At 50.9% G+C, this 15020-nt stretch overlaps 2 protein-coding genes across 2 annotated transcripts in view; both read right to left on the bottom strand.

Annotated features, from left to right (window-relative positions):
- LOC104126274 (vitamin D3 hydroxylase-associated protein-like) overlaps nucleotides 1-8011 on the bottom strand; it is an 11883-nt gene extending 3872 nt beyond the window's left edge. The window contains 13 exon segments of the mRNA XM_035894234.1: nucleotides 7-49; nucleotides 710-753; nucleotides 1328-1427; nucleotides 2074-2171; nucleotides 2939-3064; nucleotides 3837-3961; nucleotides 4583-4623; nucleotides 5187-5393; nucleotides 5724-5857; nucleotides 6200-6230; nucleotides 6232-6329; nucleotides 6678-6791; nucleotides 7802-8011. Coding sequence (XP_035750127.1) covers nucleotides 7-49; nucleotides 710-753; nucleotides 1328-1427; nucleotides 2074-2171; nucleotides 2939-3064; nucleotides 3837-3961; nucleotides 4583-4623; nucleotides 5187-5393; nucleotides 5724-5857; nucleotides 6200-6230; nucleotides 6232-6329; nucleotides 6678-6791; nucleotides 7802-8011 — 1371 coding nt within the window.
- A 2789-nt stretch (nucleotides 8012-10800) lies between these two features.
- LOC104126249 (fatty-acid amide hydrolase 1) overlaps nucleotides 10801-15020 on the bottom strand; it is an 8690-nt gene continuing 4470 nt past the window's right edge. Inside the window, exons 9-15 of the mRNA XM_009638799.2 lie at nucleotides 13904-14001; nucleotides 13428-13527; nucleotides 13086-13126; nucleotides 12202-12241; nucleotides 11508-11616; nucleotides 11023-11168; nucleotides 10801-10929 (exon numbers count right to left, since the gene is read on the bottom strand). Of these exons, the coding sequence (XP_009637094.2) occupies nucleotides 10801-10929; nucleotides 11023-11168; nucleotides 11508-11616; nucleotides 12202-12241; nucleotides 13086-13126; nucleotides 13428-13527; nucleotides 13904-14001 (663 nt within the window). The remainder of the gene's footprint in view (nucleotides 10930-11022; nucleotides 11169-11507; nucleotides 11617-12201; nucleotides 12242-13085; nucleotides 13127-13427; nucleotides 13528-13903; nucleotides 14002-15020) is intronic.

Here is a 15020-nt window from a genome sequence, read left to right as displayed (position 1 = left end):
CCCCACCCCCGCCACTGCTCCGTGCTGATCCCAGAGGTTTTTGGCAGACCTGGAAAGGCAGCAGAATTAATCAGCTTTGGGACTGTGGCAACAGAAAACAATTAACAAAATGCACAGACAACCCACGGTTATGGAAACCGCATGACCCTTCTGGGAACAAACTGTAGGATCACCCAGCTGATTCCACTGGGTTCACACGTGCTTACAGGAACACCAAAAGAGCTTATGTCAAAAGCATACCACCACATCTAGGTGCTCTGGCACCTAGACAAAGATCATGGCAGTCTTCTAAATTCCCTTCCTCTCAGTTTGGTGTGTCTTTGCCTCTCTTGGAGGGGCAGGTACTTCACACCACCCGGCACCCGTGTGCAGAGACCTCTGCATTAACTTGGCACATGCTGCCCTGGGTACCAGAATCCAACCTGATGGGGAAAGTAGCCTGAATCTCCCTGTGCTGATCTCCACGGAGACATCCTAGCCCTGCCATGGCAAGGATCCTTGAGCTCTTAAAAGAATCTCTGGCTGCATAGCCCTGGATAACACTGTGCTAAGGCCAGGTGGTGCTGAGGCAGCACATATTCATCTGGCTCAGCCTGTGCTGCACAGCCCCGTGAAAGGGCTTTGCACAGTGAGTTGGCATCTACCTGCATGAACTGGTGGACCCATTCATGTGCATCCCCTTTCTCCAGGCTACTTCAGTGCATCTTACCCCACTCCACAGAGCGCGTTGAGATCCCGAGCGATTCGTGGGTACTTTCGGAGGGAAGAGAAAAACTTGGAATTAGTCAACAACAATGCAGCTGAAATAGCTGGCTACCATGTGATCGCATTTTGGGCGCACTTCTTGTCCTAGCAGAAGTGGTTCTGAAGCACAGGTATGGTTTCCAGTGAAGTGGTTTTACTCCCACATTAAATTTATACATTTAATCACAACAACCCCTGCCAATAAGGTTGGGTTCTAGACCACACTGCTAGCCCTGGAGAGCATATTCTGGATGTGAGGATGCTATTTAGATCCTTGCTAATGATATCCATTCTCTTGAAGTCCATTGCTGGACGAGCTGTATGGCTCGGGTTCCTAAGAACAGATCATATTTCAACATCCCCATGAAAAACTCTCACAAAAGGCTGTCAGACCCCCTTGATAAGTTCAGCCTGGGTTTAGGGACTAGGTGTATTTAAGTGCATTTCACTATGAAGCCCATCAGGCACTTAACATGAAGCAGCAAAGCACTCCCAGAGGGGAGCAGCCTACCTCCCTGCATCCGGAAACTTTCCTAGATTGCAGATTTCCTATAACACAGACAAGACATGTCTACATACTTACTATGGGCTTCAAAATGATAGCCAAGATCCTTTTCACCAGAGCAGGAAGCCTGTAAGTATTGAACTGGGACTTCAGGTTGGGATCCACCATGTCTCCTTTGCTGGAAGGGCAGAGAGTGAAAGAGAAATCAGGACAAGCCATCTGAGCCAGAGCTACAGCAACAGGAGTGCTGTTTCCAAAGCAGGGTTTGTCTTAGAGGGGAGTTGCTAGAAGACAAAATCTGCCTGTTTCAACCTGAAACACTGAACGGGAGAAGTTCATGTGGGGTTTAGGTGTAAAAGCTCACTGCAAAAGTTCTAGAAAAACAAGTTCTTTACTGCCTCTGTTGTCAGTGCCACAAAGGCTCTGGAGTCCTTTGCAGCAGCGAGGCCGCATACAACCCTGGACATATTTCACCTTGGAGTGAGCGAGCGGCTGGGTGGGTGTTTGGCCACTAGCCAGGGCTAAGCCACCACCCCTCCATCATGTGTGATGTTTCCCATCTGCCATGGACTAATCACACACATAAAACCAGTTGCCATAGCACTGCTGACAAATGGCATCTTTTTACCCTACTGCATTATCCGTGCGTGTGAACGGCTCTTGTGAACCCGCTGCTGCCCGCGCTAAATTCCTCCTTCCAGAAATTGCTCCTCTGCTGCTTATTATTCAGTTTACACCCACAAGAATATAAACACTCTGGATGCAGCCACTGGCTATACAGTGCCAAGCCTCATGGCCCACGCTGAAATGGGGGTTTTACTTACAAGCAGTCCACCAGGTGAGCAGCACCATCTGAGAAAATCCCTCTAGTGAACAGCTCGTCTACCATGTAGTCAATCTTGGGAGGTGCAAAGGGAACAAGCTGCAAGAAAACCATCCCTGTTCAAGAGGCCACAAAGATGAATGATTCATAAGAGTCCTCTGTGAACCTCCCTGCCTTGCGAGCAAGGTGAGTGGGAAGCAGTTGGGAACCTTAGGCCCTCATGGCTGCTGTAGGACAGCAATACCCCATTTCCAAAGGGGCCAGGGTTTGCAGCATCTGGCCACTGTCCTTTCCCATCTCCAGGGCATTAACACATATTGTGACCTGGCACAGGTTCCACTCCTCCACACGTTAGAGAAGAATTTTTAGAGGCTTCAGAACAGCAAGTATTTTTAATTAATTCACATCCTTGGAACAGCTCCCATATAAAATCCCCATTAGTGGAAGCACAGAGTAATATAGGCTAGAAGACATCCCTGGGGGGTCATCTGCTCCAACCCCCTTCCCACTTACCCATCAAGAAATCTGTAAACTGCGTTTAACAGCTGAGGGATCGTGGAAACTGTTGTGAGTTTGATATTTATGGCAACACCAAATATGATGGGAAAACCAGTGCTTTAGAAAAGGGGTGACTTGGAGACATCTGAAGGTGATTCTCCTGTCTGCTAGGCCAGGAATACAAGCAAGACTGCTTTGGTTTGGGAAACAAACTGTTGCATTTGCTGGCCTTCCTCTTTGCAACCCTCACAGCAGGGAGGGATGGTCCCTGTTTTATGGGCAGCAAAAGTGGAGATGGGAAGTGACTTGTCCAGACTCCGTAAGGAGCAGGATAACAGCTCCAGGCAACCACAGGCATGAAAACCCACCGTATGCCCTGCATCCTGGAGGAGCTTTCTTGTCTGCTGGATGGCCCGTTTCATGCTGGGTGAGGGCTGAAAGTAGCCATCTCCTTCATAATACCCAATCCGAAGTGGGTTTGAACTGGTGTAAACCTGTGAGAAGAGGAGCCATCACTTGCACACATGAGATGTACGAGACTGGACCATTCCCAGGGCTCAGGGAGGCAGCAACGGAGGTCTCCTGGGTTGGAGGAATGATGAGAGCAATAGGGCTGGTGGAAAGGACTGGTGTCTAGAACATAGGTCTGCAGCAGTGGTCCTTGGCATGGTCTTTCTGATACCACCTCCTGCCACGTGAACAAGTCCCAGCGTTGAGATAACAGGTGTGATGGCACCTGTACAGCCCACATGCCTGGGATGCCTGGCTACGGACGGAGTCCAGGAGCCTGTTCCTCTTTGGGTAAGCGACTGGTCTGTATTGTCCGGGTGTCAGGGACAACTCAAAGATCCTAGGATCTTAACACCTGAGCCAGAAAGACACTATCAGATGGTAGAAGCAGAGAGCTAATGGCAAAGGCCAATAATTTCTTAGGTCAGTGTCTGTTAAATCAGGCTCTCTAATTAAACATGTGATGGGTGAATTCCTCTGATCAGTAGAAATCAGCTCCTTTATGGACTGGGCCAGGATGGAGCCAACAAGTTTGTTTTGGACATTGACAGGAAGGAAGGGGTTGGTATCTGGTGGGTCTCATCAGGGCAAGCCAACAGGGGCCTGTGCTTGCTCATTTTGGGTGTCCTCTTTTCAGAAGGACACTTGCTTCCCTGGGTCCTTCACTATCTGGAGGCATGAAAACAGACAGGAATCTCCCAACACCTCAGTTGGTTGCCGGGTAAATGGAGACCCAGGATTGCCTCTGAGCCTTACCTCCTCATCAAAGGGGATGGGGGGCACAGTGGGGTCCAGCTGGAACATCTCCTCGCAGAGCAGTGCCTTCATGCAGAGGGCCAGGCTGTCCACATCTCTCGCCATCGGCCCCAGCACCCCCACCACTGCAAGCACAAAGGTCCTGTCACTGCAGGCAGACGGCCTGGCGCCATCTCATAGTTACTGGTAGGGGCTCAGCATGGAAGAGTTTCAGTCATGCCAGGGGAGAGGAATGGGGAACAAGTGTGATGTGCAAGAAGTGAGCAAGGAGGTCCAGCAGGGACAATCTCTAAGTCTCAGGGCAGAGGCAACCCAGTGAGGCTTCTGGGCCAGGTTTCTGCAGGCACAAGGCCAGCTCAACCGGAGTGAGGACTGCAGCCTGCCTGCCAACAGCAATACTGCCCAGCAGCAGATGAAGCCAGCAGAGTCTCCTGGAAGCATTTCCAGTGAAGTATCCCAGGCCTTTGGGATGCAGCTCACGTTTCTCACTGCTACGCATTGCATTGCCTGAACGGGTATTGCTTCAATTCTGCTCAGGTTCAGCTAACACCTACCACCGTCCAGAACGGAATAAATGGTGCAAAAAGGTAATAGGACGAGGCAGGCCCTGGTCTGAAAGATCACCAGTTTTGAGTGGCCATGAGACACAGAACTGAGCAAGCACCTTCACTGGCATTTCAGCAGTAGGAGGAGGATGTAAGAAGCAAAGGTTTGACAGTAGTAACATGACATCTGGATGGACTTACCTGACTTCATTCCTATCATAGGAGAAACCACACCCAGTTTGCTAGGAACATAATGGGAGAAGCAGATTAGCAGCAGCTCTTGCTGTAACGCATGTCACCATGTTGAGTTGCAGACTTCCCATTTGCCCCCAGTCACCATCTAGGAGGGCAAAAGGTCCTGCAAAGACTTGACACTTTCTAGGCTAGGAAGACTTCCATGGTCTGTAAGCTGCTAGGGGCTAGAGACAGTTTTTATCATCTCCTTCCCCTGGTGCATCTAATTCCTCATCTGTGAACAAACCACCTCTGATAAAAAGAAAACTCTTACAAGCAAAGCAAGGTCTGGAAAACATCTAAAAAGGACTTGATCCTGTAGTATTTGCTTTCAGCTTCTTGGCTAGGGCTATTAAAAATTGAATAAGTCTTTGCTGTGTTGACAGATGGAGGTCATCACGTGTTGTTAATAGAGGCCTTAGTCCTAGCTGACACAAGGGAACAGGCAGGTTAGGGTGCTAACTTAAACCTGGAGGAAACCGCGGACACTATTGCAAAGTTTGAGGCACTGTGGGGGACATTTTGCAGCCTCCACGGTGGGTGGAAGAAGAGGACAGATGTTGGGATGTACCTGATCCTGTTGCCTGTGGGTTTGAGCCCACACAACCCACAGAAACTGGACGGCAGGCGGATGCTGCCAGCTACATCTGATCCGATGCCCAGGATAGAGCCTCCCCCTGCGATCAGAGCTCCCTCCCCTCCCGAGGAGCCCCCAGGGCTCTTCTGGTGGTTGAGAGGGTTCAGCGTCTGGCCGAAGATAAGGTTGCTGCAGTCATAGCTGGGGAGAAGAAGATCAGCCGGTGAGTGAGGTACTTCTGTCTCTGCAAACCATAAATACAGGGCACAAAGCATCCGTGCAGAGACGAGTGTGGAATTAATCCTAGCAGGTAGAATCAGCATGAAGTTGATTTGTTGGGACAGCTGAATTTAAGAAGAAAGAGGCATCAGATATAAGAGAAATAATTTCAGATTGAGATGAGGAGGCAATTAACTCAACGTGCATGATTAGCTTGGACAAGGGTGGGAGCCTCTGCATGAGGGCCCACCCTATCTCAGATAACAAGAGTCACATGTCATAGCGTTTTCATGAAGGAGAATATGTGATTACTTTATCATCGTCTGTGGGATGTTGGTTTTCACAAAGGGGATTGCCCCCTGGCTCTTTAGAACCTGGACAATGACGCTGTCTTCTTCCTTCACTTGGCCCAGATACTTCACCATCCCTCCAGAGGAGACGTGGCCCTTGGGGACGGGAAGCAAAGGTCTTTAGGTACCAGGAAAGATACTGTTTGGAGCAGTGACAATAACAGATGTAAGTGCTGATGCCTCCTGTGACAAAGTTCCCACCTAACTTTCATCACAGGCAGAACAAGACCTGACTACCCCAGGGAAAACCAGATCAGAGCAGATTAGAAATTTCTGCATAAACCAAAACTTTCATCATAAGAAAGGCAGGTTTGCTGGTCCCACAATATTTAGTCCAGAACATCCTTATCTGAGGAAACTTCTCCAGTCCTGATGAGGATGGAACATCCCGGCCTGTTCCCAGCCCCAGGCCAAGAGGCAGGGGGATTAGGGATGTACCTTGCAGTTAATGTGGTCCTTGATGCTGACGCAGCCCCTTCTCCTTCTGCTTCTTCAGTTTCTGGAGCTGATCCTCGCAGCCCTGAATGAAGTCTATCACACAGTTCACCTCCCGATTCACCTCCAAAGCCTCTCCAGAACAGAGAAGAGCAGCAAGACAGATGAATGAGTGGAAGGAAGGAAGGAAACAGCATTTAAATGAATTTTCAGCTTGAAAACTCAAATCTCCTCAAACCTCCATCATTCATTATTCAGACCTTACCTATAAACTTTAGATGTTTCATGCTGGGATAAATTTCTGCCCTGGACCTATGTCCTATTTATTTGCCCATAAGCCACCCTTCAGACATCACAGTACTGACAAATTGTGATCCCCAGCATTGCCAGTTTTCTCAGCAAATGAGCTGTATTTTAATTTGAAAGCCCCCACTGCAGAAGAGCCCTGCAGCATCTCTCCCATGCTGGAGATACTGCTCACCTTGCCCATGTAGGAGTAGAGGACACTTTCTGGGGACAGGGACCCCTCCTTCAGCTTCTCCACCAGCTCCACCATCGTCAGCGAGAGGACATGTGCAGTCTGGGTGCCTGGGTTCTGCAAAGGGTAGGAAAGGGAGTGCAGAAGGAAGAAAATGACAGAAAAGGCTGGTGGTGAGGCTGCAAATACCCAATTCTAACATCTGCCCAGAAATGGCCTTGAATGGCAAATATTAGGAGACATTCCCTGTAGAAATGCAGACCTCCCACACAGCACTACATGTGCTGGAGTGGCGAATTTGCTGATGGGGAATTTGCTGAGTCTTAGTTCATAAAACCAGAACCAAAACAGGCAGAAAACTGCTTCTTGACTGGAGAGTTGCATGAACCTGTAAGAGAGGTTTGACCTGTCTGTTTACCCTCCTGAAGGCCTTCACCCTCCTTCTAACTCATAAATGATGTTTTGAATAGCAGTTCAACCAGCTAAAGTTTTACAAAATTTATCATTAACATGGCAAAAAAAAAAAAAAGTGTGTGGGCTGTTTGCAACCTTTCACCCCGAGGAAAGCATAGCAGTAGATATTTACTATGGGTTTAAGACAAATCCCAAATCCAAGGACCTGCCCTCCTAAAATCCAGATGTGTCTTTACCTGGGCATGGGGAAATGGCTTTTGGTCACCGATGTGCAGATGTTGGAGGGATGTGAAGCCCCCACCCATTGAGGATGATGGGGCAGACAGGTCCCTATGGAGGGGCAGAGGTAAGGAGGATGGGAGAGGAAAGGCTTGGCAGTAGGGACGGATGAGGGGAAAAGGGCATAGGGAGGTCTGGGGTGGTGACCTGATTCAGAACGTCCCAAACTCTGATACATCTTTCATCCTCAGGATTCCCTCGATAGGTCTGTATTAAGAAATACTTCCTTTACTCTGTCTTTACAGGAGGATTTTTAGTGACAATGGAGGGTGGTGACCCTCAAAAAAATTGGTGATGATCCCAAACGTGCACATGCCCTAACCACCATTCAAAGAGGCATTGATCAGCTGTCCCCCATTTCTTTGGTTACCCAAAATACAATCTCTTCCTCCTGCACACGCTTCCCTCCCCCCCGCCCCAAATCCCCAAATTACCTCTTGCTTAAACCTGTGAACTGCCTTCTCCATTCGCTCCAGGGCCAGATCCCGCATCCTTCTCGCCTCCTCCATCTTCTGCTGGATCTGCCTACGTCCCAGCCATTTCAGCAGCACAACGGCTGCAGCTGAACTGCAGAGCAGAGCCGAGAGGGCACGAGGGTCTCCCCATGATGGATCTAGGACCTGCCACAGTCGCTCTTGGGTCATGATTTCTCTCCCAGTCCTTCCTGCTCTGGTCCAGCTATGGACACCTGGGTCTCCCACCTTCTCCTAAGGAGGGCTGATGAATGCAGACTGGGTGATTGCCTGCTATGCGAGATCAGCTCTGAAGCACAGTTGCATTAACAAAGTCCAGGAATGGATGTTTTAGACCATGGACTTTGAAAAGGTCTGCCTGCTGGACAAGCATTGTGGGTTGGGCTGCAAAGCAGCGTGCTCAGCTCACACTGGGTTTGGGAGCGAGGGGGGGGTCCCCAGTCCCCCAAGGCTGTGTCTCCAAGACACTGGATGCTGCTGTACCCAGCTACACACAGGCGACAGAGTCACTGAACAAAGCTGAATGCTGCAAAACCCAGGTCTGGGCTATCCCTACTATACCCACATCTAATAATTAATTGGCACTTCAGGCCATTAACTAGAGGTGCTCAGCCATCACCTCTGTCCCTCAGGCAGCAGCACATGCAGCCGGGGACAACATAGCTCTGCTTGTCCTGGGGAACCTGGTGCAGGGGGTAAAATTGCACCTAGGGGAGAAGGGGGAGCTCAGGAGAATGAAAGCGTATGAAGGTGCAAGCAGGACACAGCAACTTTGGAAAGGCAGTGTGGAAGGAGCCATCTGAAGATGCCTTCAAGGAGTACAACCTCTGTGTCATTTTCAAGCAAAGCCCCTTCGAAAAGCTCTTTGGCAACCCAGATACAGGGGTGAGCACTTTTGAAAAATCCTCCCTGATGGACCCAGTGTCCTATCTGCTCTGCAGTCTCTAAGCCATCTTTCAGCCAGCACAAGGTGAAGGAGCTGGACTACACAGCCTTGCCAGCCCCGGGAGCTGCCCCTTGCCATGGGTGCTCCCCACCCATGGGACTGTCCCCAGGAGTACAGAAAGGAGGAACTGAAAAATCAAACTTCTCTCCAACCTCAGGGGTCTGCAAGCCTACAGGGAAGGAACAGATGTGTCTGAAAATTCACTGCCAAGATGCAAGGCAGCATTGCTATATCTGGAGAGATGCTGGCTCTGCTCCAAGTAGGGTAACTGAGCTTGTAAGCAGGCTGTATCCGGGGTAATCATAGCTCTCTGGTGGAGATACCTTGTTTGGTGACTGAAAGCCAGTGATCGTGCTGCTATCGTGTTACCTTGCCTGTTATAGACGCGTCCCTTGGGATTATTCCCGTGGCAGCAGGGAGGGAGACTGAGGAAGAAGCAAGACCTCATAGAAAAATTGGTTGCTGACTGCAAAGGCAAGGAGGATCCTACCTGTTCAGCCAGGACAGAGAGCAAAAAGAGCCAAACACCTCAACATGGATGTCACCACTTCTCACCGCTGGCCGTGGGGATGTGGTCTTCATTGCTCCATCCCATCCTTAAGCTTCCATGCTGCCATTCACACTGACATCCCTGTATCCAGGCTGGGCTGGGAGCAGCCCTGCAGCTGGCCCTTTTTGGCAACCTCAAGTGCCCAGAGCCACACAGCAGCTTTGGCCTTGCCCGGTGCACTGTCCCGTGGCAGTGGGCATGGCTCGCTGGAGGTCTTCGCTCAGGGCTGCCAGTGAGGAGCATTTACTGGTTCAGGTCCACCGGTGTCTCCGTCGTTTGGACTCCTGCACCCTGCCCACCTCTGCAGGAGAGAGCGGTTAAACTAACAGAGCGCTGCGGCGCCTGGCTCTTCGGGAGCATGGGCGCAGGGGGCTTTGCCTCTCCTGGGACAAGCTCCTTCAGGCTTGAATTTTAAAATGCAAACAGATAAACCCCATCCAGCATTTTCTGTGTGGGCAGGGAGCACCTGCAACTGGTGAAAAACCCCACCCGTGCTCTTCTGGGGCTTGCCTCTACATAGCATTCAGTCCTGGGATGCCTGGAGCTCCCTCCTTCCTTCTTTCAAAGCCTGCTGATAAAGGATCAGGGTCCTGGGGGCTGCTTTCTCCTAGGCTGGGATAAACCTCTCTGGCCCAGCCCTTGAAAAGATCCCATGCTTTTGCACGACTTCAGTTTAAACAAGAATAACACATTGAAAAAGCCCAAGAAGAAATCCTGCCAGAGCTTCGTTACAATCCACTTGTGACCTTGCTACCCTGGGAAAACCCTTTTGCATCGTGGTATCCCTCTCTGGAGCACCCTTGAAAACCTGCCGGGAGCAGCAGGTGCTGCCAATCCCCATGTCAGCAGCTGGAAAACCCCACTGGAAAACCTGGCATGGGCCCCTCCGCCAAACGGGAGAAGAGGGTGTGCAGGGCAGGCTGTCCAGCTGTCCGTCCAACCCTGGCACGCTGCTTTATATGTGCAATAGGGCGAGCTGAAGCACTTCATACCTCTGCTCTGGGGAAAGCGGGAGGAGGTGTCTGGAGGAGACGGGCAGTAGTTATCCCTGCAGATTTCCCCCCCGTGGCGTGCAGGGTGCTGGCAGCCCTGCGCCATGGGAAGCGGTCCAGCTTCCTCCCTGCTTGCCAGAGCCTGCAGCCAGGCTCAGCTCTGACCTTGGTTTGCTCGTCTGTGGTAGGGAAAACACCGGCTTTTGTCCTCAGGGAACTGCGAATGGAGGGGAAAATCCCTTTTTCCTACAGTACTCTGAGTAGGAGTCCGAATGTCTTGGACAAAACCAGTTCCTGTGCCTCAGTTGCCCCACTTGTAAGAGAAAGACCATGTTCTTGCTCTTCCCTGGGGGGTGTTGAGAACACCACTGCCTCCTTGCGGAGGGGAACGCGAGTCCTGCAGGCCAGCCAGACCGAAGGATGCCCTGCGCTGATGTTAGCTGGCATCCTGCTCCGGATGGGCACATTGGACTCAGATGAGCTGGTTTTTCTTCAGGATGAGCGTCTCCACCTCCTTCATGAACCGGAGGCACAGCTCCTCCTGCCACGGCAAGGCCACGCACTGCACAGCCACTGGCAGCCCCACGCTGCCGCGAAAAGCCTATGGCACAAATAGAGGGAGAGAGGGCAGGGGGCGGATGTCCAGGGAAGGGATGGGGATGCTCACACCCCTGGGGAACCTGGCGCCACTCACCTTTGCCAGGGTCCGGTCCCACCAGTCCCGAAAGTACCCCCGGTAGCCCTTTAGCTCCTCCTCATCCTCATCTGTCACCATCGTGACAGGGACCACACCGGCGGGGAAGTCCAAGACGTTGTAGAGCATGGTGTAGCTAACTGCCACTGGGGGAGAGGGGGAGCTCACAGTGCCAGCCCGACACAGGGAAAGCCTTCATCTCCACCGTGTACACAAGCTTCCAGCTAACGGGGCGCTTGCACTGGGAACTCAAGGGCTGCAGGATGGAAACCTGCCCTTTGGCTCCCAAATGCACTGGGGGGAGTTGTCCTGGGTGTACTCCATGAGCTGGGGCTGGGGTTGCCCCAAGAGCCGAGCTCTTCTCACTGCTGCCTGGCGCCTTGGGGATATGAGGGGAGGAGGAGGAGGAATGCTTCTCACAGATGCTGGTGGAGTGCTGCTGCAGGGGCATGCCAGAGGCAAAGGTCCCTCAACAGCAGTCCTACCTGAGAGCTTCCCAGGGTAGCCGATGCCAAGAGCCGGGCCCAGCATGGGACAAAGCATGACGTCCAGATTCAGCTTTTTCCACTGGTTGATGAACTGGTAGCAAAACTCCTGAGGAGGAAACGTGCTGGTGGTCAGCAGGGTGGATGTACCATCCCATGGCTGCTGGCTGAGGCTCTCCTTGGGTGCCCAGCCGAGCTCTCAGCCCTTCCCCAGCAGCAGCCATCAGGCTACATTGGGCTCAATCCTGCTAAAATCTAGCAAACCTTTGCTGCTTGGCCAACAGCCCTCCCAGCATACAAAGCACACACACACACACACACACACCCCGCTAAAACTAGAGGTGGGGAAAGATTGAATGTAGGGGCACATGGCAATCTGGGACATGGGCATGGGTCTTGAGAAAACCAGAATGGAAATAAAGGCAAGTCTGCTGCAGCTGATGGCCTACATTTTCAAGTGTAGGGGTGAAAAATTCAGGTCTGATTTGGGACCATGAATGTGTCTACATGTCGTGCTAATCTTTAAATGTGCTGAGAAGTTGCACATCCAAGTGAGATCTGTTGAGGAGTGACGTATGTTCCTACCTCACATCACCAGTGACTTGATCATCTCCTAGACTTGGTGGAGATGACTTACCTCTTCCCAAAGAGAAATAAACCAAAAACTATCTAACCCCAAATTGCAATACTTTACCTCAATTTCATGATGAAGACTCCAGATTTCATCCACTGTGCTGAAAAAGGAAACAAAACCAATGAAAGGCATGAAGAGGTGCTGCAAAGAGCAGCCTTAGGGGTGGGGAAGAGCATCAAAAAGCAGATGGGCACAAGTTAGCTCTGCTCCTGGAAGGGCAGCCAAGGGGAGAGAGGACTTTGCCAAAGTCCTGGCTTTCCTCTGAAGGGCTGGGGGTCTTATTCCTGCTTCTGCTCATGATGGAGGGCTGAAGACTAAAGGCAGACTGGGGCAGTGCTGCTTTGGCCTGACAAGTGTCCAGCCCTGTTACTGCCGCAGTGTTGAGGAGGTGGAAGCCCAAGCACATCATTTCTCCAAGGCCAGGCTGTGGGAGGTGGACTGATCCTTTGATGTGGGGACAGATGTGCTGCCTTGGAGACACAGAACAAAATACACCCTCTCTGCTAAGGGATTTCAGTCCTTTCTCACCAACACCTGCCCAACCCCTTGCTGCTGACATTGCAGCAAGGAAGAGCAAGCCTCCCTCCCTGTGCATTCTTCCTTCCGTCTTATGGGGTCCCTACCTCATGGCATGATGGATGCATTAATCAGTGCTGAAGCCAACACTGTATTTCGTTCCCACAAGCTTCATTCAGTTCCTCAGCAAGAGGCTGTGAGGCCCCGGCCCTCATTCCCATCCTCAGGGCTAGAACAGTTTGCCAAACCCTGCAGGGTTATGGTGTTGACATAAACTGCTCTCAGTTTGCTCCCACCCTTGTATTTTCTGCCTTGTATTTTCTCAAACACATGCGGCTGGGGCAGTATCCCTAATGTAGCAAACACTGCTGCTCTCCAAAAGAGAAACCCAGATCTTCACACATTTGCTCAGGCTCAGATTTACTCACTTTGCTCTCATATTTCTTATGATATCTGAAAATCGAGGCACCTGAGAAGGAGAAAGTAGAAAAAAAGATAAAAAAAATTACATTAATCCCAGCTATGTCCTCTGAGGCAGCTCCATCACAAATACAAGCTGTTGACTCAGTGCTCAGGCAGGATTGTGGATTTTCCCCAAAGTGGGGAGAGGAGGAACAGAAATAGCATCGCTCCAGTTTGGGGATGTGTCTAAGCACACCAGGAAGCAACACCTAGAGACTTCTCTATGATAAAGCCATACTGCAATGGGAGACAAGTTATTCAACACCTATTGCTTAACTCCATCTATGCTAGAAATAAATGGACCTTACAAAGGGTTTGGCAATCCAGAAGAGGACAGTTTTTAGCCAGTTTGGTGACTTCGCCAACCAGAAGAACAGCCCCAGGCTGCTTTTCTCCAGCTCCCCTTTGCTGAAAGAGAAAAGGGTGTTTAGCTGAGCAGCGTTAGGAAGCAATCACGATAGACCAGCTTTCACAAGGCCAACCCCTCTGAGCAGCATATCTAAGTGACAAGAGAGGTTTGCTCCATTCCTCTGGGCTCCTCTGATTCTCACGGTATCTATATCAGCAGCCTGTTTCCTTTCATCTGTCAAAGCTGGTAACAGCCCCAAACAGACCCAAGCTTCAGTTGAATCACTCGATGGTAAGCTCCCCGGTAAAGCCCAGTACGTATCTGCCACTGTCTACATCCAGTAGATCTGCTACCCATATCTGGATGCTAGCCAGACCCTAGGGAGGATTTCATAGATGGCACTGATCTCACCACACTGTTCCAGTCTATACTTACAATGTCTTGAGTAAGGAGGTGGCCCCATCTGCAAACATGCCCTTGATGCAGAAGTTAAAGATCATGTAGTCCACATTTGTGAGTTCAAAGGGCACCAGCTGGAAGGACAACGGAAGAGGAGTTGGTGGCACAAGCAAGCTGTGTGGGAGAAGCCATCAAGGGCTTTCAACGGGCCAAGCAGTGCTAACGTTTTCCTGATAAGCCCTCAGGAAAGCCTCCAGCATCTGTGGCCACCAGGCCTTCCCCATCCTGTCCATCCTTCCCTGAAAAGCATTTTTTTTCCCTTTGAACAACAACTGGTAAGTCAAAAGATACAGGATGGGCTTGGCCCCCTGATGTCCAAGCAGCCCCAAGGCACAGAGGTGTCTCCAAAACCGGTAGGTGAAAGACAGCATGAATCTGCACTCCCCCTGATCGTTGTGCAAGGGTAGAGGGGAGGCATGCAGCTGCGACCAGGCCTCACGCACAGGAGATGGCTTGCTGAAATGGCAGAGAGAAGGAAGGAAACAACCTCTGCTCAGCATCCCAGAAACCTGAGACCCTAGAAATGAGTCTGGGTCAATATGGGAGTCTTACAGTCTGCTTGGCTATAAAAGATCTGCCATCTGCTACTGCCCTTTTATTTTCTCCTTGGGTCCTTGTTTCCAGATACAAAAACAGGAGGTGGATTTCCATGCAACGTGCAGCAGATCTGTGGAACTGTCTGCCAAAGTATATGACGCAGAAGAGGTGAAATGGCTTGAGAACAGACTAAACAAGTACTTGGACAACAGCTCAGCACAGCCGCTGAAGAGAGGTGGTCCATCAGGCTCAGGACACACACCAAGCTGGCAATAATCATGCAGCACCAGGACTGTAAGCTCCCTGGGGCAACTGCCTCTGGACCCAGGGTGCACAGCACCCAGCCCCATGTGGATCTCAGCCAGGGTCTGAGTAAACACGCCCACACTACAGACAAGTCATACAGCAGTGTGTTTACTCCCCAGCATGTGTTCTGGAGTGGGGTGGGCTCCCTTTTGTGTTCACCAGCACCTTAAAGAGCACTGAGATCCTGCTGAGAGGAGAAATCGAGTTGCAATACAAAGAATTTCTCTTTTCCAGAAGCAGCTATCTACTT

Source organism: Egretta garzetta, unplaced genomic scaffold, assembly GCF_000687185.1.
Source record: "Egretta garzetta isolate BGI_Z169 unplaced genomic scaffold, ASM68718v1 scaffold145, whole genome shotgun sequence".
NCBI classification, from domain to species: domain Eukaryota; kingdom Metazoa; phylum Chordata; class Aves; order Pelecaniformes; family Ardeidae; genus Egretta; species Egretta garzetta.
Note: the sequence above shows the minus strand (reverse complement) of the source record. Positions and strands in the feature narration are given on the sequence as shown.